General features: G+C 42.3%; 2 protein-coding genes across 3 annotated transcripts; one reads left to right on the top strand and one right to left on the bottom strand.

Annotated features, from left to right (window-relative positions):
* Positions 1-1,667: 1,667 nt before the first annotated feature.
* LOC124138677 (serine/threonine-protein phosphatase 6 regulatory ankyrin repeat subunit A-like) lies at positions 1,668-19,187 on the bottom strand. 2 transcript variants are annotated; one of them, XM_048396239.1, is made up of 3 exons: positions 19,107-19,187; positions 6,542-6,628; positions 1,668-5,852 (listed from the first exon to the last, which is right to left on the bottom strand). In XM_048396239.1, the coding sequence occupies exon 3, from the start codon at positions 5,233-5,235 to the stop codon at positions 2,665-2,667; it is 2,571 nt and encodes an 856-aa protein (XP_048252196.1). In that variant the 5' UTR covers positions 5,236-5,852; positions 6,542-6,628; positions 19,107-19,187; the 3' UTR covers positions 1,668-2,664. The 2 variants fall into 2 exon arrangements, with proteins under 2 accessions (XP_048252196.1, XP_048252195.1); XM_048396238.1 differs by having other exon boundaries at positions 19,073-19,165.
* LOC125379937 (uncharacterized protein F54H12.2-like) lies at positions 14,321-16,056 on the top strand. The gene is made up of 2 exons (XM_048395835.1): positions 14,321-14,672; positions 15,329-16,056. The coding sequence occupies exons 1-2, from the start codon at positions 14,321-14,323 to the stop codon at positions 16,054-16,056; spliced, it is 1,080 nt and encodes a 359-aa protein (XP_048251792.1).
* Positions 19,188-27,471: the final 8,284 nt, after the last annotated feature.

The raw sequence follows: 27,471 nt of genomic DNA, 5'->3' as shown, positions 1-27,471 counted from the left end.
ATATACAGCCTATTCTCTTTAGTAAACTAGAGATAAAAAGTAAAATCAAAGCCAACATGGCAGAGAGATGGCAAGCCCAATGGGACGCAAGTAAGACCGGCAGATGGCTATACAAAATTCAACCCAAGGTCCAACAAAAACCAAACAAATACTCAAATGAAAGGACAATTGAAATTGCTATGTCACGCCTCAGACTCGGTCACAAAAAGCACTGTGACAAGGTTTGTTCATCTTGCAACCAGGCTGAAACCCTTGCTCACGTGTTACTAGAATGTCAAGACCATGCCCCAGCCCGGACTAGGTTAAAACAAGAATTGCAGTTAGATCCGCTATCTGTCACAGATCTCCCAAAGCCAAGAGAGGCAATAGCTAAGACCAAAATAACTCTATTTCCGAGAGATGAACAGCTACTCTAACGTATATAAACAGAGCAGCCAAGGATAAAAATGAAATCATATCAATATAAGAAAATAGAAGTCAATCAATACAAAAACAGAAATTATGTGAATACCAAACTCACATAGATATGTGTACCCTACTCACACACAGGAGTCCCAAAGAGGGATAGGTCAGCCAAATTGCTCAGGCAGAAGGCGACCTCTTAAACACTTAATGCAAAACAACTACCGATTCTAGCACATTACAACAATATATGCTCTGTCAGCCGCTTTCGTTCTTTAGTGCTTTCAGATTTAAGTTCTAGGTTTGCTGAGACACAATTCTTGACACAAGACTCAAGTTTACCTACCCTTGTGATGGTCTGCTGCAGGTTATTTTCAAGCGAGGTCAGTTTACGATCAATAATTGTGAGTTTATCATCGATGCTGTCTACTCGCTGCACTTTCTGCTGTACATAGTGTCCCATGCCAGTCATGTGACGCATCTGACCCAACAATGTCTTGACCCAGCTAGTACTATTCGAATCAAAACTGCCCTGACTCTGAGATCCCGATATGTTCAGCTGGCTTGACTAGTCCATGTCCTGTGTATTTCCCAGTGTTATTGGTGGGGTAGTCAGTTGTTGAGTAAATCCTTGGGATGTTAGAGATGTCATAATCAGGGCGATTTGTCTATATTATAGAGATATGACCAGTTCGCTGCACCATTTAGCCCAGTTACGTCATGTAACTTCTCAATCGCGAGAGCCAGGGAAACACGTCTGTACTGCTCGGCATCCAAACACAACTCTCACAATTGAGCAAAGGTGGACAGCTTACATAGGAGAAACATCTAGGCCCCGCAAAAACCCGAATAAAAGAACAGCAAAGCTCAGTCTCCAAATATGACTCTAAATCAGCTCTATCAGACCACATACGTGACAACCCAAGCCTAAGCATTCAGTGGGAGAGAGTCACAGCCCTCACCACCAACCTCAAAGACTTCAAGATCAGGAAACTACAAGAAGCCATCAACATCAAAAGATCCCAGTCGCAAATCAAACGTGACCAAGGCTATTACATACCCCCGGTATCAAAGACCCCAAACAGCCAAAATCCCGGTGTTTATGTTACTGGCTTCATCCTTTATTTATGTTACTGACTTCACTGATGATTGTCATCACTACCCTTGTATATACATAACAGGCTTCTCTACTCCAGTATAACAATATCTATCTGTATATCACTTGCTTGATAACAATGTTAGAACCTACACCGAAACGTCGCTCTTAATTGTAATAAAGAAGTTGTTTATCCATAAATTCTTTTCCTTACTTAGTACTCCAACTTCTAAATGAAGAAATCAGTAAGTGACAGATCTGACCCCTCTGATAGAAGAAAACTGTACACATCAACATGTTGTTTCACTGCTGCCAACAGAACTGGTGTCAAGACAATGTTTGTTCATCAAATCAGTTAGTGACAAAGATCTGCATCCCCTGATACAAGAAGATAATAAACATCAATATGTCCTCTCTGTGCCGCCAACATAACTTGTTGAACTATTGTCTCGTATTGATGTCAAATGATTTCACGGAAAAGAGGTGTTTCACAATAGGCATGCTACCTCCCATACAAGCCAGCATCAGACAATCATTTTTGTAATCATCAGTGAGCGGATCAGTAAGGGACAACTTCCTGAAGAACTTGACTTGTGTTGTCATGTGTTTGTGACAGGTTCCACCAGTGGAGCAGGTTATGCTCACCTTTTCGCAACACCTGGTATCATCACTATTTGAGAGTGATTCATAAACACATGCTCATGATATAATCGGAAATCGTGCAATCGACTCTGCTTTTAGCTATTTAATATGGAAAGGGTTTTGGTGCTTTTATTGTCATTATCTTCTAAGAGAATCATCTTGAGACTGTATTTGTCTGGATAGTTATCCCCGCATGGTTTTCCTTGTCTCAAATAAGGCTAAACAAAGCTGGACAGTGAGACAGTTAGGATGACTCAATCATTACCGTAGGTTATTAAGAGATGAGCCAATCTTGTGGAGCTCCTGTGTGTGCACAAGAGAACCGTGGGCAGCCGCAGAACAAACTAGTTATCAATATTTTCTATCCATAATGATTCTTAATGTGAGACTGTATGTAACGGGCCTCTGTAGCATATATGTATTGAAGATGGCAGCTTGCTAATTACACAGTAATTACTATAGACAATTCTTTTTCTTCTCTACAGTTATGCAGAGTTGCCAAAGGGGACATGTGATGCAGAAAGTCACAGATCGGCTCCCTCTGATACAAGAAGATTATACATATCAACATGTCCTCTCAATAATGCCAACCTAACTGGTGTCCAGTTAACCGATTCTCTCCTATTGATGTCAAATGTTTTCAAGGATAAGAGATGTTTAACAATTGGGAGGCTACCTCCTTCACATGCCAACATCAGACAATCATTGTTGTTATCATCAGAAAGTGACAGATCAGCCCCCTCTGATACAAGAAGATTATAAACAGCAAAATGTCCTTTCTCTGCTGCCACCATAACTGGTGTCCGGTTAATCCACCCTCTCCTATGGATGTCTACTGTTTTCAAGGATAATAGGTGTTTTACAATAGGCATGCTCCCTCCCTCACATGCCAACATCAGACAATCCTTGTTGCTACAATCAGTGAGTGACAGATCCGCCCCCTCTGATACAAGAAGAGTATAATCCTCAACTTGTCCTCTCACTGCTGCCACCATGACTGGTGTTCTTTTTAACCAACCTCTCCTATTGATGTCAACTGCATTTTTTAAGGATAATAGGTGTTTCACAATAGGCGTGCTACCTCCAACACATGCGTACATCAGACAATCATTGTTGGCCTCATCAGTAAGTGACAGATCAGCCCCCATTGATACAAGAAGATCATAAACCTCAACATGTCCTCTCTGTGCTGCCAACATTACTGGGGTCTGTTTAACCGATCCTCTCCTATTGATGTCAAATGTTATCGAGGATAAGAGGTGTTTCACAATAGGCATGCTACCCCCTTCACATGCCAACATCAGGCAATCACATAAGTGGAAATCGATAAATGACAGATCCGCCTTCTCTGATACAAGAAGATCATAAACCTCAACATGTCCTCTCTGTGCTGCCAACATAACTGGGGTCTGGTTACGCCATCCTCTCCTATTGATGTCAAATGTTATCACAGATAAGAGCCGTTTCACAATAGTCATGCTACCTCCCATACAAGCCAACATCAGACAATCATAGCCGTTATCATCAGTAAGTGACAGATCCGCCCTCTCAGATACAAGAAGATCATAAACCTCAACATGTCCCCTCACAGCTGCCAACATAACTGGGGTCTGGTAAAGCATTCCTCTCCTGTTGATGTCAAACAGTTTCAAAGGCAAGAGGTGTTTCACAATATGCTTGTTGCCTCCCATACAAGCCAACATCAGACAATCATTGTGGTTACCATCAGTAAGTGACAGATCAGCACCCTTTGATACAAGAAGATTATAAATATCTAACTGTCCATTCTCTGCTGCCAACATAACCGGTGTCTGCCCAAAACTTCCTTTACTTTTGATATCAATTGTTTTCAGAGACATCAAATATTTCACTGTAGATAGGGGTCCACTTTCACAAACCAAATGAAGACAGTTTCTACCTTTTTTGTCAGTGAGACTGAGATTTGCTCCTTGCCGCACAAGTTCTTTCAGAACTTCATTCTGACCAGACAAACAACACAACATGGCAGCTGTCAGGCCTTTCTCGGCAAATACATTAATCAAATCAGGAAAAAGCTTTACAATAGCTATACTGACATCTTTGCTCCCTGATTTACAAGCGTGGTGAAGACAAGTATATCCTTTCCAGTCAGTAAGTAATATGTCTGCTTTCCACTTTAACAATACGTTGAACACGTCCAAATTCCCTGACTCTGCAGCAAACATCAACAGGGTTCTATCTCCCTTTCTCCAGTTTACATCAAACATATGCCCTTCCTGAAGCATATATATTATTTGTCCAAGACGTTGGGGCTTATTACTTCGCACACAGGCTAATAAAGCATCATTGAGGTACGTCACAGTCTCGACTGAAAGAGCATGGATATTTTCCCTTCTACCAAGTACTTCCAAGGAATGGGCAAATAGTAAATCATTATCTGACAGTGAAACATAATAAATGAAACATTCACCAGAATCAGCGTCCTTCTGTGTAACAATGTGTTGCAAGTGATCAGCCAGTTGTTCATATAGTAAGGAGGCAAATTGGGCGTCCCTCAATAGAGGATGGGGGAGTGTCAATCTGAAACATCCGTGTTGTATGCCTTCCACCAGCCTGGTCACTACTATTGGGTATAGGTGAGTCGTGATGTACATCATGTTTGTGACATCATCTGTGATTGTTGGCACTTGTTGATCCTGCTTACCCTGTCTTACTCTTTCATACAAAAATTTCATAGAGCAATGCTTTAACAACAACACAGGGTTGATATTACCAAGGGCACATGCTGCCGCATCATAGATGGATGGATGTGAGAAGGAAGCTGCATTATTCTCCACTCTACAGTAGGAGCCATTGAAATTTCTGATTTCGTTATCAATATCCGTTGGAGTACACGATGGCACCACCTCCTGTACAGCATGAAACAGGGCGGTGTAGGCTCCTCTCGTTCCTTGTTGAAAGGAAACAAGGTCCAGTTCCCCACCACACAGGATGAGAAGAATAAGAGCTGCTGATCTGCTACTGAGTTCTCGGACAATGTTGTCAAGGTCTCGTGTCTCTGTTTGGAAGACTGTGTTATGGACGTACAGTCTACTGGTCAGTGGGAATCCAAACATGCTGTTTTGTTACTGTGTAATAGCCTTCATATCCTCCTGAGAAATGTCGAACAGTGGATATCCTCTCATAAAGGATGTGAGAATGGATTCCTTTTCTTTTTCTGTAAGGCCTGTTTTTGTCAAATCAATGACGACTTGTGAATCGAAGAGACTGCCTTTGAACTGATGCAGTCTAGAACATCCCTCATTCCAGTTGTAGGTTCGTGATGTGAAAAGAAAGTGAAGCTTGAATGTCTGTCCTGAAGCAACTTTATCTGGTTGTGACACACTCAAGACACACACAGATTCAACCAAGGCACTGAACACTTTGTGGATAGCTTCTAAACTTGACAGTAATGTAACAGAGCCAAAAATGATGTCAAAGACAACAAGCATGTCATTGTTCCTTTTGATTATCGTGTTAACACCAAAAAGGTCAACGTTTTCTACGAACAATATGCTATGATTTTTCTTGAGATATTTATCACAAAGCATTAAAGCAATGGTGGTTATCCCATCCCCTGGAGCTCCGTTGATGGCAATATGTCTGTTCTTTTTCAGCAACTCCTCTGCTACTTCAAGAGCATGAACTTGAACAAAGTCCTTCTTCAGATTGTCTATCCGTGATGTGAGGCTTTCTGAAAAGAAAGTGATGGATTAATTAAACTTCCCTCTTTCTCACAATTTTGTATCATGTTATCTGTAATTCTATACTTCTTATGAGAAATTGTTCTTATTGTTGGCCTTGCGATTAAATTCATGTATCGAGCAAAATATATTCTATGAATAAAGAGTATTAGAAACCATCTTATCAAAGAGGTATTAAGAAAAGAAAATTGACAATCTGTGCTGATATCAAACACCAGGAAACCTGCGATAGCGTTCAAACATTCTTGATGGAGACAGGGTCAGACACAAGTATTACTTGAAGAAGTTTGAGGTTGATTTGTTGTTTAACGCCGCACTCAGCAATATTCCAGCTATATGACGGCGGTCTGTAATTAATCGAGCCTGGACCAGACAATCCAGTGATTGATATCATGAGCATCGATCCACGCAATTGGGATTGGTGACATGCATCAACCAAGTCAGCAAGCCAGACCACCCGATCCCGTTAGTCGCCTTTTACGACAAGCATGGTCGCCTGTTACGGCAAGCATGGGTTGCTGAAGACCTATTCTAACCCGGATCTTCACGGGTAGAAGTTTTGGGAAAGACATGTTGATGTAATATATGACACTGTGATAACAAGAAACTAGAAGAAGAAAAATAATATATTACAAATATATAGTATTTATTGCCAGTACCCACAACACAATGTTCTTACCTTGTGATAGACAGCCTCTGTGTGCAAGATCCCAAACAGAAACATTGGAAGCATTAGAGATGTTAGTCTGGGACACTGGACACTGATCTGGAACAAAGAAATCATTCCTTCCTGGTCACAAGCACAGCTGTCATTGTTGGAAATATAAGATGAAATGCTACTGTAATGATAGTATATATCATATAATGGACAGGTTTCTCGGCAGGATAAAGCCAACGGATAAAAACAATATCCGTTGGGGTCATATGCGAAAAGAGATGCAAATATCAAAGTTCAAATAGGGACTACTTTCAGTGTTTACAAACAAACATGCCGTCGCCGGTGTCATGTATAAATTAACCATCGTGAACCTGGAGAAACTACTTGGATAATTGCTATCACTATCAAAATAACAGTCTAAAATGCTGAAAATCGGTGTCTAACTGTGACGTTGCTACAGCATTTTACAAGTCTGGGCAATTTTGGTGATAGAAATTACGAAGCAATTTAGCGAGGACAATAAGCGGGATCAGTTCCCATAGATGTGCTTGTAGACCTCTGCGGCTTGGGACCTTTTCCACAAAATAAAAACAGTTGGATTTGTTCGAATTATTACCTTGTTTCGTTTTGTTGCTGTGTGTCCATCTGACAGTACTTCGCAACTTTATGATAGGGCAGACCTAATGTCAATGTCTGACTATGGCCGTGACATCTCACAGACAAGGGTTAGAGTAGCTTTCCTTTGATAAAGAGCAGTTACACTATCGGACTATCGGATTACTGCGAAAGTAGTAAAAACAATTTGTGCAGGTAATTGTTGTTTTGCACATATGTAGTTACGCCACTGTATAAGAAACAGGTTTCAGCTGGAACTATATTGGCTACTGTCACTGACCGAGTGACACACCACTTATCCTCTGACGTAATATCTATTAATGCGCACATTCCAGATGGGAAGAGACTTTCGAACACAGAATTGAAGAATGTCATTTATATGATAAAGAGGTTATCACGCTTGTGTGTTTGGGGATGGTAAATATCCTGTATTAGGAATAAACACTATGTATTTAGCTCGCCAAGGCTCGCTTAATACAATGCTCGTTCATAGAGTCACATTCCTTCTGATATTACCTGTAATTTCCAGTTGCCCTGAAACAACAAATGCTGAAGTAGTTTACTATCATGTAGAGATAGATAACAATGCAACACACAATGTTGTACGCACACAATCAAAAAGATTAATAACTTCTCTTCAATACTGTTGTGTCATCACGAACAAGAACTTACAATAGTAGTGTTGTGTGGAAGATGAAGAAGTGGGGTGTCATCCCTGTTTAAAAGCCTTTATCTATTTCGACTAAAACATCTGAAAGAAGTAGACCAACATCACGATCAATTTGGTCTTGGTCTTGCAATGGTTCCATCTTCCCTCCTGGAGACTCTTCCGTAATTACAGTAAACTACGGTTATAACGAACACGCTTATAACGAACTGACTGACGGATATAACAAACTTACTTTTTTGGTCCCGACTATTTGCTGCAGTTATGCTGTATATATGCTTATACCGAACTACAGTTATAACGAACTAAACTTAGTAGTCCCTTTGAGTTCATTATCACCCTAGTTTACTGTAACTTAGTTCCGCCCTGGGTGATTAAAAATATACATGAGTGACATTTTCGAAAAAATGAAAAATGACTGACGAATTAACATGTTTACTATTCTGTAATACCACAGCGACGTGTCTCACTGGCGTAACTTAAGTAGGAGAAGAGGCCTATTTAAAACAGTTTCCACTTGTGGTACAAAAAACAAATAAGACCACTTTGTGATAACTTTGTTTTATGGGCAGATCATTAACTGTGGTCTTTGTTACCATCGTACAAAACGATTCCAAGGTGTGAAGCGTCATGTTAAGTGTCCCCGGCCTTGATATTTCTGGAAGTGGCATAAAACCATACTCACTCACTCACTCACTCACTCACTTTAACAATTGATCTGCAACATATTCGCTCCAGTTCACGTTATCTCACAAGAACATTCTCTTGCAGAAAAGGTTTGTTTTTAATTGTTTTATTTACCAGAAAACGGCAATACCACAGTATGTTACATTTACAAGGAATGAGTGTGGTAGTTTCTGACAGACAACGTATGATCTATCTATAAAACATTATTTTCATACTAAAGTACTTTAGGTTGACTGCATATTTGTTTCGAGTCTTTGAGGAATGAATAGAAATACTCGTGTGCTAACTGTATGAATCCATAGCAGATTCTTACAAACATCTTCACATCGATTATTTGATTCATACTTCAGTTAACTGATAAAAAGACACAGAGTCAATCCTATTTATTAAATTTTACAAAAACATGACAAAAAATCATGTTAATCAAAACACAGCGACGCATAGCAGGATTTCACTCGCGATTCATATCAACCTTTTAAATCACCATTCAAAGAGTAATGATTCTACAAAACAAACGTTGCTTAATCCCTTAACAGAGACAAGTAATTATCATCAGGTTGATAAACGTTCTTACTTCACGAGAAATGACAGAAGAGAGGGCTGTACAGCAGTGTAGTTGGTGGCCCCACTTCAGAGGGAGGGCGGGTCGACAAAGCAACTTTGTTGCTAGATTGACGTCACATCGGCGAAGGATCTTGCAACAAAATTCAAAAAATGACATCATCGGGTATTATGACGTGATTGTAAACTTTGAGGTGCAGGGTCACGTTCCACAAGGCGATCGTATTGTAGTGCAATGACAGTCGTTCGTCTAAGTTACAGTATGTGAGTGGCGATCCCTTTAGCGCTACGATCATGTTGTGGAAGGGACGCCTGAATTCTAAAGGTGAATCGACATGCACAGACATGGACGTGGTGTTGGAATGCAGGAAGTTGTCAGATGTCAATCTTGTTTGGTTTTGTTTTTCTCTGGGATGTGCATGGCCATTTCCATCCTAAAAAAAAAATAAAGACAACACAACACTTATTTTTGTTCAACTTTTTTTAATCCCCCGCTCACATGAACCAACACAACAAAAGAAAAGCCACAGGATTAGGGGCGTCCCTGTGATTTTTGTGAACATTAGGGTGATCACTAGGGTGTGAACGTATGTACATTCCTGCCACGCAGTGAATGTATGTACACTCCTCAAACAGGAACGTGAACAGTCAGGTGATCGCAGGTTCAGTGAACAAGTGTGAGGTCAATAAGGGCAGAAAGGTTGGTTCTTTTGATGTAAGGTACGCGTCTGAGCACTCAGTCGAAAGGCAGGCATCTCATCCACAGGAACGGAGGTAGACACTTTGGTATGAAACCATGCTAATACCGTGGCATCATTTTTGGCAGTGTCCTTCAAGTCCAACGTATCTAAAACTTGATTAAAAGTCCACCCACGCATGCGATAGGTCAGCATGTAGAGACAGTACACGCCACACGCTGTATCCATGTTGTAAGGGGTGTGTATTCCATCGTTGTTGAATCTGACCCATGCGATTCAAGTCTCTTTAAACAGGGGTAATGAATACAGTTCATAGCTATCCACAACGTGCTGTATCCATGTTGTACATCGTTTTTACATTACTTTTCCTTCATCTCGATACTAGATGATAATACGACCTTTCCTTGATCTCGATACTAGATAATAATACGGACCACCCCAACAATCGGGGACATGAACTCCATGTTGTATAGCTTGTTGTAATGCTGCAATAGCCTCAGACTTGTTCTTAAACCAATGTGGGCTCTGCGATAGGATCGTCTCCGATTCACCAGGTGGGTAGGCCACTATTGTCCAAGAATAGACTTTACTCATCCACGGACATTGTTGACTGTTGGTCTGGCACTTCATACAGCTGTATCGAGACGACATGGTTGATCTCTCCTTCAGTGCTAGGATTGTGATGGTGTGATGCATGGCTTCGCTCTTTTTATAGGTGAGGCACTGACACCCTGTTTCCTGATTGGTCCAAATGCATCGCGCTGATGGGTCCATTCCGTGTGTGTGTGTGTGTGTGTGTGTGTGTGTGTGTGTGTGTGTGTGTGTGTGTGTGTGTGTGGAAAAGAAAAGAAGAGAAAAAAAAAAAGTCATGCTTGAAAGGATCAGTTGCCTGGTGTCAGTCAGCCAGAACACAGCGTGGCGTCACGTGGTGATGATGGTGATGAAGAGGTCATGACCTCCCCTTTGACCCTACCCCATCCTTTTACAATGTTCATTGCGGGACCCACAGGATCAGGAAAAAGTTCCTTTGTGAAATCATGTATGGAGCAGATGCATCGCCCCAAGGTGTTGGATACGCCACCCCATCGCATCATGTGGCTGTACAGCGAATGGCAACCGCTTTATCATGAGTTGGAAGAGATGGCAGACCACTTAGGGGTCGCTCTTGAGTTTGTGCAGAGCATGAAAGAAGCGGATCTTGCCTTGCCAGAAAAAAGGGTGGCCCCGCATTGGTTGGTCATCGATGACTTGCTTGGTTACAATATAAAAGAAGAAGAAACAGAAGTGCTGTGATTGTTCACCAAGAAAAGTCATCGCCGAAACACATCCGTGCTGTACCTCACTCAGAACTTGTTTGCCAAATGGTCGCAACATCGCACCATCAGTCTGAATGCTCACTACATGGTCCTCTTTAAAAACCCAAGAGATGCATCGCAGATCGACAGTCTGGCTCGCCAGGTGTTTCCAGGCAAAGTTCCTTTTCTGCGTGAAGCCTATGAAGACGCCACGCGAGAGACTTACACTTACCTGTTCTTGGACTTGATATCCGCCTGTTTTCGAGATCCGAGATGCCCCTCGTGTATGTGCCGAACCTATGAGATGTAGAGACTTTCATAAAAGCAGGTGAACCCACTGACTTTCCTTCAGTTGAGTCACAGTCATCATGGGGCAAAGACGGAAACAGGTTCATCCTACAAAGGGAAAGAATAAAGACCAAGAGATGATGAATGATATCTATGCCAGTATGGTCTTCCCCTCATCGCTACAGGGACTTGTGTCCTCTGCATTTCACAAGACTCCTTCACCACCAGGATCGTCTCACTTGGTACCCGTGAACATGCATCGTCAGCAGCAGTCACCACCACGTCCTTCAACATCATCACCACCCTCACCACCACACGATCTTCAACGCTTTCAACCTCTGCAGCAGCAGCAGCAGCAGAAGTCCCCGCCAGTCCCGTCTTACTCTTCGATGGTACCCATGAACATGCATCGTCAGGAACAACAACGCCCTTCCTCATCAACACCCTTGCCACCCTCGCGACCACTCGATCTTCAACGCTTTCAACGTCTGCAGCAACAGAAGTCCCCATGAAAAAAGACAAGAGAACGTCTATTTTTCCGACATGGGATGCGACTTTTGCAGTGGTTTGCGATTGTCGTGCGGAACCTGAGAGCAGGACACATCCCATTGAAAGCTCAACATAAGACGGGTTGCAGAGACATAATGATACCCTGACTAAAATTGTCGATCCACGTCTGCCTATGGATGAACGTCTTGGCTACCTGATGCAGTGCAGCGGTAGTGGAACACTGGCAGGGGTCTTGACATACATTCTGTTGCAATGGCAACATTATCTTCAAGCACCACTCCTCAAACAGGGTAACACCAGGCGCCACCGACTTACAACAACAACAACAACAACGACAACTTCTAAGCCAAAAGTAAAGGCTCATGAAAATCTCACGAAAGCGTATCAAGCTGATGTTCTCAGACGATTGGAGCACATGCAGACCCAAAGAAAGTCCAAGAAGGCAGATCAACAGTTGCAACTCCCTCCTGCCACTGCCTGATAAAAGAGAGAAGCTGCAGATTAGATGCCTCTGAGACGATTGGAGCACATGCAGACCCAAAGAAAGTCCAAGAAGGCAGATCAACAGTTGCCACTCCCTCCGGCCACTGCCTGATAAAAGAGAGAAGCTCTATGTCATTTGTGTGCTGCCGCTTCAGTGATGCGCAAAGTCATTCTTAAACATGCTCCAACTGATCTCATCCTTGCCCTTTGTGAATGTGTGGTGAACTTGTATGCAGGCAATATTCCCATGACCACGACTCAACGTCAAAACTTGCAACGACACGGTAAAGTCTTGAACACGCTCATGAAAAAACAAGTACCTCTAAGCAAGAAACGTAAACTTCTTCAACATGGAGGAGGATAATTAGGAGAACTCATTCCTCTTATTGGTTCTGCCCTAGCCTCTTTGTTTGGAGGAAAGTAATAAATGGTCTGACACCAGAAAGGTTGGTTGGGATCAGTGTGTGGTGTGCCACCATGAAGTACGCAAACAAGATGGTGTTGGTGCCTTAAGACACATGGCAAAGTCTACAGGCCACCAAACAACGTCATTGTCAGACACTTCACACCCCTCTCTTGGAAAAGAAATGTCTCCAAAATTTGGAAGAGATGGACATGTTGATGCAGAGGTCACAGCACCATCAAACCACTACCACTACAACCACTACAACCCAAACAACACCCAAAAGACTGTCGTCCCCCAAGACAAGACCCCCCTCTCTTTTACTGCCGGGCACTCGTATATGTGTGAACAAAACCAAAGGCACCTTTGAAAAATGTTATCTCCCCAACTGGGTGATATATGGTGTGATCATCATGAGCATGGTACAGTTGGCCTTGGATCACAGAGAGAAACAGCTGTGGACAGCCCTGCTCTCCAGTTGATTGGGATACATACTTCCACTACCCACCTTGACCTCACCAGACATCCCCACGACCCCAACCGCCAGAAAACTTCAACTTGATAGCTCATCCACTAAGAGTTTTCTACCCTAGCTCACGACGTCATGGCTGCCGTCTTTTTTTCGAAACAAGACTTTTACATGACCCTGACCAGTGATGCCTCCATGGACATCTATCCAAACAACAGAGTCAATGCGTATGAAATCAAGTTGCCTTATCCTCCGCATCTGGACCGCCAACAGTGGGAGGTTGGCATCAGCAAAATTCACTTTCAAATAACATGGTACAATGTCGCCCCACCCTTCGACTGGTTTGCTCTGAACCTCTCACTGAAAAAAGACACCCATGTGTATGAAAGAGCATCGGCCACTGTACCCATGCTGTCGTCAATTACGTAAGCAAGAAGTCTATTCATCTGAAGATAGGTGAAATCCCTCAACACTTTGATTCAGGAGCATATTACGGGTGTCTTGAAAGAACAGTCCTCAGACAAAATCCATAGTGATGGCAGACGATTTGCCATTGATGTCAAGTATCCCCAAGATAGTCTTCGATTTGACATGCTTGAAGATGGAAAGGTGCGATTCCAAGCCCCTCTAGTCAATGCCACGGTACTCTATGCCACAGAAGTGATCTTACCAAGTCCACTCTCGAGAATTTGTTCAACTACCGATCCTCGATGATGAGGAATACAAAAGCTACACAGAGACTGCTGTTCCCTTGAGTGAATTATCCCAGCACCAAGTGGGGGCTCAACCCATGACAGTGGGGGGAGGTGAATTTAAACAAATCACAGGTGATACAAAAGCGAATCGCCTGTCAGGATTTGATACTGTGTACATTTACACCAACCTGTTCGAAGATCAAATTGTGGGCAATATGATGGCCCCATTGCTGATCCATGTACCTGTGTCAAAGAAGATGATGCAAGATAGTGTGGTGATAGCACATTCGCTACCTCGGACTGCGGCATGGTTCCTTTGATGGTATTAAACTCTATATCATGGACAAAACAGGGCGCCCATTGCCATTTCAAATCGAGGAAGCCATCATGACACTTCGCTTCAGACACCGCCACTAACGCAGAAGCAACATGTTGGGACACGCGTTGGCACACAAGTTTTATCGAGGACAGTTCGGCCAGCGTGGGAGTGGCATCAAAGTATACAAAGGATGGTATCTTCAATGCGGCAGTGGTCTCGGTGGTATCTTGAAGATGGTGTTGCCTTTCCTTAAATCTGCTGGAACATCGGTGCTCAAGATGGGTAAAAAGATCCTACCAGGGTTGGTGAGTGATGTGGTGGCAGGCAAACGCAAATGTTCAGAGAGTCTGAAACATCGTGGAACAGCTGCCCTGATGGATGCCTTGGAGGAACGTGAGGAGCCAAGACCACCTAAAACATGTAAGGTCGTCCCAACCACCACCACCAGCAACCAGAAACAGCGTAAAAGGAAATGAAAAATGGTTTAAAGGTCAGTCCTCATCAGACTTTCAATCTGACCAGACGTCCTTCAAGGCAGAGAAAGGGAGGAACATCCATCATCATGATGCGCTGAGATGCTTGCGAATGTTCAAAGGCCCAGTCTCTTTACTGTACCCCCTGTGTCCACCTCTGTGCAAGTCCCTTGGCGCCACCCTCTGTGGCAGGACTGCTCCAGTTTAACATTTCCAATCCCATGAATGCTTACATTGATTTGAAACAGTGCTACCTGAGAGTATGTCTACGCGTCACGAAAGAAGATGGCACAGATACCACGGTGGGGGATAACCCTGTATCGACAGTCAACAACGTGATGCATTACCTGTTTCACGAAGTGCGGCTGCAAGTGGTACACAATCAGTTGGAGATCACGCCCTCCATGGACACTTACCCTTACAGAGCCTACTTGGAAACCCTTCTGAGTTATGGTACAAGAGCCAAAACATCTAACCTTCAATTTCCTGGATGGTTCACCGATAGTGCTGGTAAAATGGATGTCTTCTATCCTGATGCAAATGCGGATGCAAGAAACACAGGTGTCAGAACGTGACACGATCTTATCGTGCCCTGCAAAGAAGTGGAACTGACAGGACGTCTACACTGTGACCTGTTTCTTCAAGAACGCTATCTGTTGGATGGTGTCCCAATGAAACTGGAATTGCTACGAAGTCCTGATGAGTTCTTCTTCATGTGTGCTGCTGATGGTGTCTACAAACTGGCCCTGCCGAAAGCCGAATTTTATGTTCGTCAACTCAACATCGATCCTGCTGTCCGAGAAACACATGTGTCCAGTCTGAACGCAGGGGTGACTGCCAAGTATCCCCTTTCACGTGTGCAAGTGACAGCCCATGACATCCCCACAGGCAGTAGAGACTTTCACAAGGATCAGCTCATCGGTGGCCAATTACCAAAACACGTGGTCCTGGGACTGGTGGACAATAGTGCCTATGTAGGAAGCAAAGAGAAGAATCCATACAACTTCAAACACAACCATGTCACCATGATAAAGCTGAAACTCAATGGCCAGGAAGTCCATGGGATGGAAATGAAAAGCGACTTCAGCAACAACAGTGCCAATTTGAAACAAATCTACATGAATCTGTTCCGAAACACGGGACAGCTGTGGCGACCTGAGACCTGTGAGGTGTCTGTCAAGGCCTTTGCTCAAGGTTACACCTTGTGGGTGGTGGATCTCAAACCAGACCTTGGCGCTGATGAAGGCATCAGCTATCCTCGACACAATGGCAAGTTTGGACAAGCTCTCGAGAACCCAGTCACCCTCATCTGCTATGAGGAATACGAAAATGTTCTGGAAATAGATCGTTTCCGGAATGCGATGATGGTATAAAAATAGCAGCGACAGACGGTCATGGCACACTTTTTCCCCCTCCTACAAGGGACCATGGATGAACCACTCGGGTTGAGCACCTTGGATTTAGAAGCCCTCGTGGCTGATGACGAACCACTTCATGCCATCTACTGGGGCACCCTGGCCAGAGATGACTTTGCCAGGCTGGGATGGCAACAGGATGACCACTTTTACCCCAAAGCCTACGTGGTCAACACAGATTCAAGTGATCAACCTGGCACACACTGGGTGAGCATCTATCGTCCAGCTCCTGGATCCATGGAAATGGTGGATAGCTATGAACTGTATTCATTACCTCTGTTTAAAGAGACTTTGAATCGCATGGGTCGGATTCAACAACGATGGAATACACACCCCTTACAACATTGATACAGCACGTTGTGTGGCGTGTACTGTCACTACATGCTGACCTATCGCGTGTTTGGGTCGACTTTTATTCAAGTGTTAGATACGTTGGACTTGAAGGACACTGCCAAGAATGATGCCACGGTATTAGCATGGTTTCATACCAAAGTGTCTACCTCCGTTCCTGTGGATGAGATGCCTGCCTTTCGACTGAGTGCTCAGACGCGTACCCTACATCAAAAGAACCAACCTTTCTGCCCTTATTGACCTGACACTTGTTCACTGAACCTACGATCACCTGACTGTCAACGTTCCTGTTTGAGGAGTGTACATACATTCACTGCGTGGTAGGAATGTACATACGTTCACACCCTAGTGATCACCCTAATGTTCACAAAAATCACAGGGACGTCCCTAATCCTGTGGCTTTTCTTTTGTTGTGTTGGTTCATGTGAGCGGGGGATTAAAAAAAGTTGAACAAAAATAAGTGTTGTGTTGTCTTCTTTTTTTTTTAGGATGGAAATGGCCATGCACACCCCAGAGAAAAACAAAAAGAAAACAAGGTCGACATCTGACCGCTTCCTGCCTTCCTACACCATGTCCATGTCTGTGCATGTTGATTCACCTTTAGAATTCAGGCGTCCGTTCCACAACATGATTGAGCGCTAAGGTGATCGCCACTCACATACTGTAACTTAGACGAACGACTGCCCTTGCGCTACAATACGATCGCCTTGGGGAACGTGACCCAGCACCTCAAAATTTACAATCACGTCATAATACCCGATGATGTCATTTGTTGAATTTCGTTGCCGATGTGACGTCAACCTAGCAACAAAGTTGCTGGGTCATCGACTGTGTATAAGCTCGTCTCAGTGATCTATCATCTCCACATGCAATCGACAAAAACACACACACACACCCTGCCACACCCTCCCCCTCCTCCCTCCCGCCTTCCTCCTTCCCGCCTTCCCGCCCTCCCTCCTCCCGCCTTCCCATCTTCCCGCCCTCCCGCCTTCCCACCTTCCCGCCTTCCCGCCTTCCCGCCGTCGACGCCTTGGAGGCGCCATGCCGCCCTCTTGGATGGGAAGATGCCCCCCTCGGAACCGGACGTGCCACCATCTTGGATGTTCCCCCGCCTCCCGGAAACGAAAATGCCGCCATCTTGGATGCGCACGTATGACCCACAATGCCCTCTGCGCATGCGCAGTCACGTGATCAAACCGAAACCGGAAGTGACGTCATCACAGAAATCGACCAATCAGAAGCCAGGAGCGGTACTGAAGTGGGGCCACCAACTACTCAGGAGGCGTCTACATACATGACACAGACACGAACCTACGCCTTATCTGCACATGCGCAGTAGCTAATTTCATCAGAACCACCCGGTATGACAAATTAACATGATGTGTGTCTCATATGATTGACAAGTAGGTCAGATATAAACATCGGACTTCGATCAAACCATATGCATGAGGGTGTCGCGGATACAAGTAGTCACATATCAGCACAGTAAGGCCTCTTACAGACCAATAAACGTGTGCCTGTTGGATACAGGTGATAAGCAGCTTCATATCGCTAGTGTCAGGGGAAGGTGGTGCAGTATCTACCGAGTTAGGAGAACAAGTTAAATTAATCGTTGTCCCAGTTATTACCCGTGGTCTGTCAACTACATACCCTGCTCGTTGTCCCAGTTATTACACGTGGTCTGTCAGCTACATGCCCTGCTCGTTGTCCCAGTTAAAACACATGGTCTGTCAGCTACATGCCCTGCTCGTTGTCCCAGTTACTACCCGTGGTCTGTCAGCTACATACCCTGCTCGTTGTCCCAGTTATTACCCTGCTCGTTGTCCCAGTCATTACCTGTGGTCTGTCAGCTACATACCCTGCTCGTTGTCCTAGTTATTACACGTGGTCTGTCAGCTACATACCCTGCTCGTTGTCCCAGTTATTACCCTGCTCGTTGTCCTAGTCATTACCCGTGGTCTGTGAGCTACATACCCTGCTCGTTGTCCCAGTTATTACCCGTGGTCTGTCAGCTACATATCCTGCTCGTTGTCCCAGTTATTACCCTGCTCGTTGTCCCAGTTATTACCCGTGGTCTGTCAGCTACATACCCTGCTCGTTGTCCCAGTTATTACCCATGGTCTGTAAGCTTCATAGCCTGCTCGTTGTCCCAGTTATTACACGTAGTCTGTCAGCTACATACCCTGCTCGTTGTCCCAGTTAAAACACATGGTCTGTCAGCTACATACCCTGCTCGTTGTCCCAGTCATTACCTGTGGTCTGTCAGCTACACGCCCTGCTCGTTGTCCTAGTTATTACCCTGCTCGTTGTCCCAGTTATTACCAAGCTCGCGACTGTTCGTCATGTTCGGTAATTTGTGTGATCGGGTATCAACGTACCCCGACGGCGTGATTGTCTGGAATAGTGCTGGGGGCGTCGTTAAACACCAAAAAAACATGTAGCTGGAATAGCTTGGGAAGTCATTTAACAACAAACAATCATATAGCTGGAATACTGCTGATGGTGTCGTAAGATAACAAACAAGCATATAGCTGGAATAGTGCTGGGGATGTCGTTAAATAACAAAGAAGCATATAGCTGGAATAGTGCTAGGGATGTCGTTAAATAACAACAAGCCTCTCACCTAGGGATGTTGCTGCAGCATAAATTGTCCTCACCTTCTGTGTTATACAAACTTGAACCTCTTACTGATGTCTACAGGAGTGGGGCGTATACTGAACTCCGGCCCTGTACACGCGTCATACACATGCGCACTACTTGGTTTCCGTTTGGAGCATCACAAGATCTGTAAAAGATATGGACAGGTGTGTGATAACATGAAGTATATGTAGGTTACGCGGGTATTTGGCTTGCTGTGTTTGATAAGTGTGGCGATAGTGTTAAACATATTTTCACTCACAGATGTCGTCTACTCTGTATATGCGGAAAAATAAACTGTTTCGGGGAAATATAAATGAATTGTATTTCACATAATTAATTTGAACAACTGTTTGTCCTATTGGAGATCTTTCTGATATGTTGTAGACCGCCTCCGTGGTCTAGAGGTAGAGCGTCCTCCCGGAGAGCGGAAGATCCGGGGTTCGATCCCCGGCCGCGTCATACCAAAAGACGTTAAAAGATGGCACTTGTTGTTGCCCTGGCTGGCGCTCGGCATTAAGGGGCTAAAACAAGGACTGGTCGGCTCAGACTCAGTATACTGTGTCTGAGTGGAGTATTCATGATAAACTGCGGCATTGTATCTCAGTGGGCTAGCACTATAAATCGGCACCAGTCCGGACTAGTACAAGCAGCGCACGTCGCTATATAAGTGCAGATATATTCTTGGACGCGACGTTAAACCCAATTTTACCTCACCTATTGATATATTGTATGTAGTTCTGATTCTTAGTTCTCTCAACTAAGAACCACTGTTTCTGACAGTGAGTTAACAAATATCCTATCGGCAATATAACACAGAGGTAAATAAAACAAATTCAACATAAAAATAATATTCTGTGTCAGATGTGTGTCAAGCCGCGCTTGAGCGTTCACAAATATTTACCACGGATATTAAACATTATTGCAGACATTTTGACCTGTGATCGATTTCATGTCTGACACATCTCCTTCAGCTTTACTTGATTGTTGCCTCCGCGTCCAGTGGCGTCCCTACGTCAGTTTGCTTGTTTTTGAAATCATTTAAAAATGTGACAGTGTATTTCATCATGTTTCTGCGGAAAACTCAACTTGATGAAAAAAAACCATGAAACAATCTTAACATCCTTGTTTCAATACAGTGTTTTTAGTGCTGTTTTCTTTAAAACCGGTTCAACCAGGAGACTTGACATGATTTTACACTTTCAAGCAGTTAATCGAGGGACAGCCATATCTGACATCCTGAGACATGAACATTTAGCTTAACTGGCATAATCAGTATGTGTGATTTATCGGTAACTAGACCGTTGTTTGTTGTCAGTGATGAATTAACTTGGCATAATATAAAATACTAAAACTAAAGCAATAATTGCGATGCCACTGTTTCTAATTGCCATAGTTTAACAAAGCCCCAAATGTACGTCAGTCGTAATGCTAAGATTGCTTCATGAAACTTGGACCAGGGCTGAGGTCATTTCAACTGCTAACTTTATTACTTTACAGCCTTTGTTATAAGATACAAATACATTAAATAAGCATAGTAAATTCTTACACAATGAAGGTTCAAAATGGCGGCTACCTTCTCGATATCTTCGATGCTGTGTTTGCTGTTTGAGTTAAGAGATACGGTTGGGGAATCAATGCAGTTAGTAACTTCTATATATCGTATTGCCCTCCTTCTACAACGACCCTTTCCTCAGCCGATAGAATCCAGACTTGTAGCTCTCTCGGCCAAGATTAACTTTCGATAGTGCCATTATTTGCCATAAGTCTGAATAAATTTGTTATTTCTTTAAGTTAAGTATTTTCTTACAAAGACGTTTATGGCTTGTAAAGTCTGATACCGAATTTCTGAATGCGTCTGAGCCATGTGGCCATCCTATCCTATCGCGTTGCTCTTTGGTACTGTTCTCCTGTTTCTGGGGAACACATTTTATAAGGGACCAACTTGCCTATTTTGATGAGATGGAAACATTGTTTAAGGATAAATACGTTCACCCTCACGACCCGTAGATTGTCAACATCTGAAAACATTGATAGTTATTCAGCGGACTTGTTGAGACTACCATTCTTTTAGTTAAGACGGACCTAGACATCATGGACGCATTTGCCAGGGAACTGGATGACAACAGATGCTATTGAAACATGGATGTTACTTCAGCATAAACCGTACCCACCTTCCGTTTGCTTTTACTGTTGTAATCATTCGTGCATGTCATAATTGTAAGAGTGCTGCGACTGTTCGAATTGCCGTACTAAGCCTTACTTGTACGTCAATCGTAGCGATAAGTTGCTGTATGAAAATGGGCCCAAGGAGTGGTCAATGTCCGTTCAACCGTTGACGTCATTATTGAAAACTCTATCAGTGAATTACACTTTTACGCACATTCTTTGTTCCCAGCAAATTGGATAGAAGTGGCATAGCTTAAAAGGTCATACATTTGAACAATCACACATATTTGAGACTTGTTTACTACCAAAATTAAAGATGTTTGCAAGTACTTGCAAAGACAGAGCTAAATCACGTAACCTGTGCATGTAAGTCTTCCATAATGACCTTTGAGTCCATCTTTAGCTGTGATCTTGACAGTGGCCTACACTGTAACGTCGCAGTCATTGTATATAAAGACGTTCCCTAGCGTTAGAACTCTCTCCCATGTTTATGTTCGCGTGTTTGAGTATTCGAGTTACCTCCCCTAGACCACGCTAGGGCTGTTGCTGCAACTTAAAGGAGTTAATCCCGTTATAGGTCGGCCATTTCCAAGTGAAACATTATCATATATCAAGTTACAGAACTCGTACACTTATCGATGTCATTGCCGAGGAGATGCAGAGCCGTGATTGCTGCCTGGGGCGGTCACACGAGTTCAGCTCTACCTTGTGGCCTTATGTGACATGACAATGAACAGTTTTCGATGCATTTGTAACAACAACATGTGACTATCGAGCTTCAAAATGTCATATTTGTATCAATGATATTGAATTAGATATATCGACTTTATTAAATTGACTACCTGTGCCTTTCTTTTTTTTGAAGAGTGTATATCAAGTTATTAAGTTTCAAACCCCAGTCGCAACAGGTGCATGGCATTAATTTCTCCTTAACTGTTGAGTTACGAGAAATCTCCATTCACAACGGATAATGGTGTAGTACCTATTCTAGTGTTTACAAATACACGTACACGAAGGGTGACACTTTTACAATATGATTGATTATAGTGATCAAAATATCGAAAACAATATTCTTACCATCCAACCATGTATGGGTAATGGGTATATACTTTTCTTAATCTCATCTTGAGTGTTGGTTCTGCTTTGAATCTACAGTCATTGTAAAGTTGTATTCAGTCTTTCTAAATTAATGATGATGACAGATTAGATATTATCCTTGTATCCCAAAATCTATATTTATAATATTTCCCAATATTGTTTCAATGTTGGATATAGAACTGATCACTCTCTTATTGACATGAGATTAAAATTGACCAAAAACAATGATCATAAAAATGAACAAATGACTTGCCTTTGCACGTGTTTGTGATGGTGCCACCGGTTGGCCAGGATACGATCGCATCACACCTCGCATCATCACTATTTGATAGTTATTCATAAAAACATGTTCAAAATATTGTCGGAATCGTACAATAGACTCTGCTAGATCTCTCAGGTATTTCCCAGTGTATTGTGGATATAGAGTAAAAACGTAAAAACTAATTTTGTCACAAAGTTGGAGGAGAAATATAGTTAATTCATCAAAATGGCATTATCATAATTTATATAAAGATATCCCCCTCAAGAGAAGCATTTTCTGCACTCACCTCTTAATTTACGCATTTGGCTTTCTAAACTTAGAACCTCCAACCACCGACTCCCAAATGAAACTAGTAGGTGGTATTATATCAATAAGGAAGATAGGATTTGCTCACTTTTATAAATTTAGGTTGGTGATGAATTTCATTTTATATCAGAATGCAGTGAATTGGATCACTGAGAAATAAATATTTTCCACGATATTAATATTAATATCACAACACTGAAAAGAATATTTCACTTATGACATGGTCTTATAAAACTATTCTCTAACGATTTGCTCAGTATAATAAATGTGGACTGTGTATGCTCCACTAGTTATTGTCTCATAACTGAGCATATGTATATTTTTCTTGTCGACTTGTCACCACCTTGAGAAATAAACATATTCTTCTTCTTCTTCTTCTTTTTCTTGTTCTTCGTACATCGTATCTGTAGACAGACAGACAGTTAAGGGACCATGGCATCCGAGCAAGACAACACTACGGTGGTGGGAAGTTATCGCGTCAACACTGACGTGAGAGATTGAGATGAGCCAGCAGGGTTCGCCGTTGGCAAGTGTGACAAGTGTTTTTCTTCGATGTAGAATTGCGTCCAGCAAGTCCAAACGTAAGGAAGAGGTGGTGTCATGGCCTGGGGAGGAATCTGTAGGGACTTTCAAACGAGTCAACCTGATTGCCCAGTGGTATCGAGATGACGTTTTGTGTCCCTTTATTCTGCCATTTCCGCAACAACAGCAACGCAGAATTCTCTTTCCGCAAGACAACGCGAGATCCCATACAGCAAGAATACCGCAAGACTTCCTGAACAACATGAACATTTCTGTGTTGCAATGACCAGCATGTCCTCTTGATATGATACCCCATCAAACGTTTATGTAATCATCTTGACAGACAAATCAGAGGGCGACCAGTACCACGAGTCAACCGTCAGTGCATAGGAAAAACTGTTTTGGACAAATGGCAAAGGATTCCGCTAACGTCATCCCAAGTTTAATCCATCGTTGCGGCGGCGTGCTGTGGTCTTCTCGTTTTGTACAAAATCTGTCTTTGTGTCACTGTTAATCAAAACCTTTCTTCTATGGTGAAACGTCTTTGTCTGACACAACGTTAAAACAACACTCTTTTCAATCCGTGCATGTGAATGTGATTTATTTCTCACATAGGCCAAAGACCAAAATGCAAGTACATTATAACTGTACATGAACCTGTGTAGGTATAACAGACGGCCATCAGTCTTCCTCCATCCAAAATCATTTACCCCATACTGGTGGTAGACAAAATTTTCATTGACATTTTAGATAATAACCAAATTTCCTAAATATGAGCTAGTTTGTAAACAATTTCTTTAGATCCATCCGGCAAAAGGTTTAAAAATTTCAACATGTTTGGATACGTGTATATGCAAACAGGTCGACAACGACGCCTGACCGTTAAATATTTAGGACACACCATAAAAACATGATACTCATCTTCTATGTCTTCAGTGCCAAAAGGACGTAACGATTTACCAAGACTATGTTTAGTTTGGGCTATCTTACCTTCCCAACTATTAGAGCATGTGAACTCAAGTACTCTTTATTTACCTACATCTATTAATTAGGAGATAAACCTACTGTGTTTTGAAATTTGATGTAGTCCCACTGTAGAATAGATACCTCTAAAGCTGAAGCGCTTGGTTCAAAATTATAATAAAGATGTATCTATTCTACAGTGGGACTACATCAAATTTCAAAACACTAGGTTTTTCTCCATACTACCCTGACGGCAACAACGCTTTAAAAACGGAGCTCTCTTGCAACGCGTAATAACACAGGTGCACAGGTCCGCAATCTTAGAACATTCCGAAAAGTGGTCACAGGTAGTTATATATGTAACAATTATAACTTAAGTTCAAGATTAAAAACACCATAGTCGTGAGTAGTTCATAATAAGTGTTCAAAACACAGTTTTTCAAAACAAGTTGACATATAACACTCCAAACTTAGTCCAAAGAGAGATGTTTTAATTTCTACCAAACTGTTGTACACTGTTGTACACTGTGGACTGACTGTCATTTCTCGGAATTTTGTGAGAGAGGTCATTTCTTGGAAATTGAACATGCCATCATTTCTATCGTAGGGGTGACGGGTAATAGAAAAAGGTTTTAAAATACTAAACGAATATATTTCTACAGCAAACTTTATGAATTAACATTCTATTATACATTTAACATGTGTAAGTGTAATTTGTTAGTTAGCAATTACCCCTAGTGAACAATAATAAAATCAAATTAAATGCCTCTCCACCCCGAACTTGGATGTGGCAGAACTTGACCTACATCACGGTTACTCACACCTTACAGCTGTCAATGGCTGACAATCTTGTGTTTACATTCTCCGTAACCAGTTATAGAATGAAGCAAGATGACAACCCCGATCTATGGTGTGGTTCAACATTAACATGTAGATTATCTGGGATTGATCGAGCCTGCTGGTACATCCATATGTTTACCAATGTGACTGAGTATGACTGAACAGCCGCTTTTGAGGCTGCAGACGAGCCGGATATCTTGAAACGAGGAATCTGCATGGTGTGACCTATTAATTTCAAGATTTCACGGATCCAAAGCCAAATAGTGACAGAACTTAGACATTTGTGTCCCAGAAATAGTTGATAATGTATGATTTTCTTAAATGTGCGTGTTCTGAAATGAATTTCAAGTTTGATAAGCTGTCACTTCATTTGGGACATTGTTTTCGTGGACTTTCGAAGGGGAGTGTTTTCTGATGGACTTTCAAATCCCCTCCTGCCAAATTCTAACGGTGGTGGTTGACGGAGATTGCAACGAATATCGATCAGAAAGAGGTTTGTAAACAACAGGTTGTCATGAATAAAGATTTTTCAATCAATTTTTTATAATGTTATGTTTTACTTTCATTGTCGGTTGTTTCAATGAGGAAATAGCTTAGCTGGTCACCATAGAACATTTCTCTAACAGTTTCATAAACATATGCCTTCCTTAAATCTTTTAATGTCATCATCGAAGCAGTCAGGGTTGCCGCCTAGAACGCCCCAAACATCCAAAACTACCGTATTTCCTCTATTTGACGCTACACCGTCTATCAATTTCGCGAGAGCCCTTGACTCGGCGTGTATTAGAGTCCTGGCTGGTATTAGAGACCCAGCGTGTATTAGAGGAAATAAAGATTCGTTTTACAGTTTATATAGAGGGGTGATGGATCTACAAGAAGATTATAAACCTCAAAATGTTCTTTCTCTGCTGCCAACATACGAGTGTCTTGTTGTTACATTCTCTCCTATTGATTTCAAATGTTTTCAAGGACAAGAGGTGTTTCACAATAGGCATGCTATGTTACAACCCTTAATGTAAAAAATACTCCTAATGTAAAAATAAATTGCATTGAGGGTTGCGGGTTAACTCTTGTTACAACTCTTAATGTAAAAAATACTCTTAATCTAAAGCTTTTTACATTAAGGGTTGAAGTGATAGATGATATTTTTTTACGTTTAGGGTTATCACTATAGGATAATACTTATCGAACTTTCATGAAACTTCGCAGTTTTAATTGATCGTTACTTTGTCTAGATGTGCAAATGACTAATCATTTTTAGATTCTCTCTCTACAACAACCACCTGGTTGTTATATTCAGGCTTCATAAAAGGGTTTATGACCTCGAACCCTTTTAACCGATTTTTATCAAACTTACTGTTTTTCAAAGGCTATTTTTCGATGCTCTGCAAGGTAACCTCGTTACTATCCTAACACCGTAACGACGGAAAGGAGGACTCAGCCCTAGCAGATCAGACCAAGTTGTAGATGATGGTGGGTTGTAAGAATGGTCCATTAACAGAGCTTTAGGCATACTGCATTTTATTGCAGTATTAGTGACAGTTAAGCATACACCAGAATCATATGCTATGACAAACCACAGGAATTCCAATGAAATGATGTTTGGTTAAAAAAAAACCTGTAGATATCCCAAGTTCCATGCCGAGTCAAATATAGCCACTTAAAGTTTATATTTTTCGGATATGAAGTCTGTACCTTTTCTATAGCAGTTTTGCATATCCTGAAGTAAGACCACTGTTGATTGAAAATAGCGTAAAAGAACATTATGCATACGGCCTGTAGAGTATTTCATGTCATTTAGGAACTGACCATTCGATCTTCTGGGGGAGCTAACATAAGCTCACCATGGAACTTCTTACCAGGTGAACTGTAAATGCTGTCTTTCGACATATTTTATGAATAAAACGTATTGGATTGTGAATAGATTTCACATTTGGAAGGAATTGATCAGAAAGTTATTTTCTGCGGACAGACCGACAGACGGGATGACACGCTGATTCCATTATACCCCCTAACTTCGTTGCGGGGCTACAATGAACTAATAATCTGATGAAATGATATTCACGAGAGTTTTCAAAAGGAATTCATAAATAGATATTTACTCATTTAGATGTTTGAGACCTGTAAATTACAAAATGGCGACTGTGAGACCATCTTGGATTTCTGAATGAGGTTATATTACTGTATGTTGTGCTGATCATCCACACCTAGTTTCATAAAGAGCA

Source organism: Haliotis rufescens, unplaced genomic scaffold (genome assembly GCF_023055435.1).
Source record: "Haliotis rufescens isolate VD_foot unplaced genomic scaffold, xgHalRufe1.0.p SCAF_15, whole genome shotgun sequence".
NCBI lineage: Eukaryota > Metazoa > Mollusca > Gastropoda > Lepetellida > Haliotidae > Haliotis > Haliotis rufescens.
The sequence above is the reverse complement of the archived record's forward strand: the minus strand, read 5'-3'. Positions and strand labels throughout refer to the sequence as shown.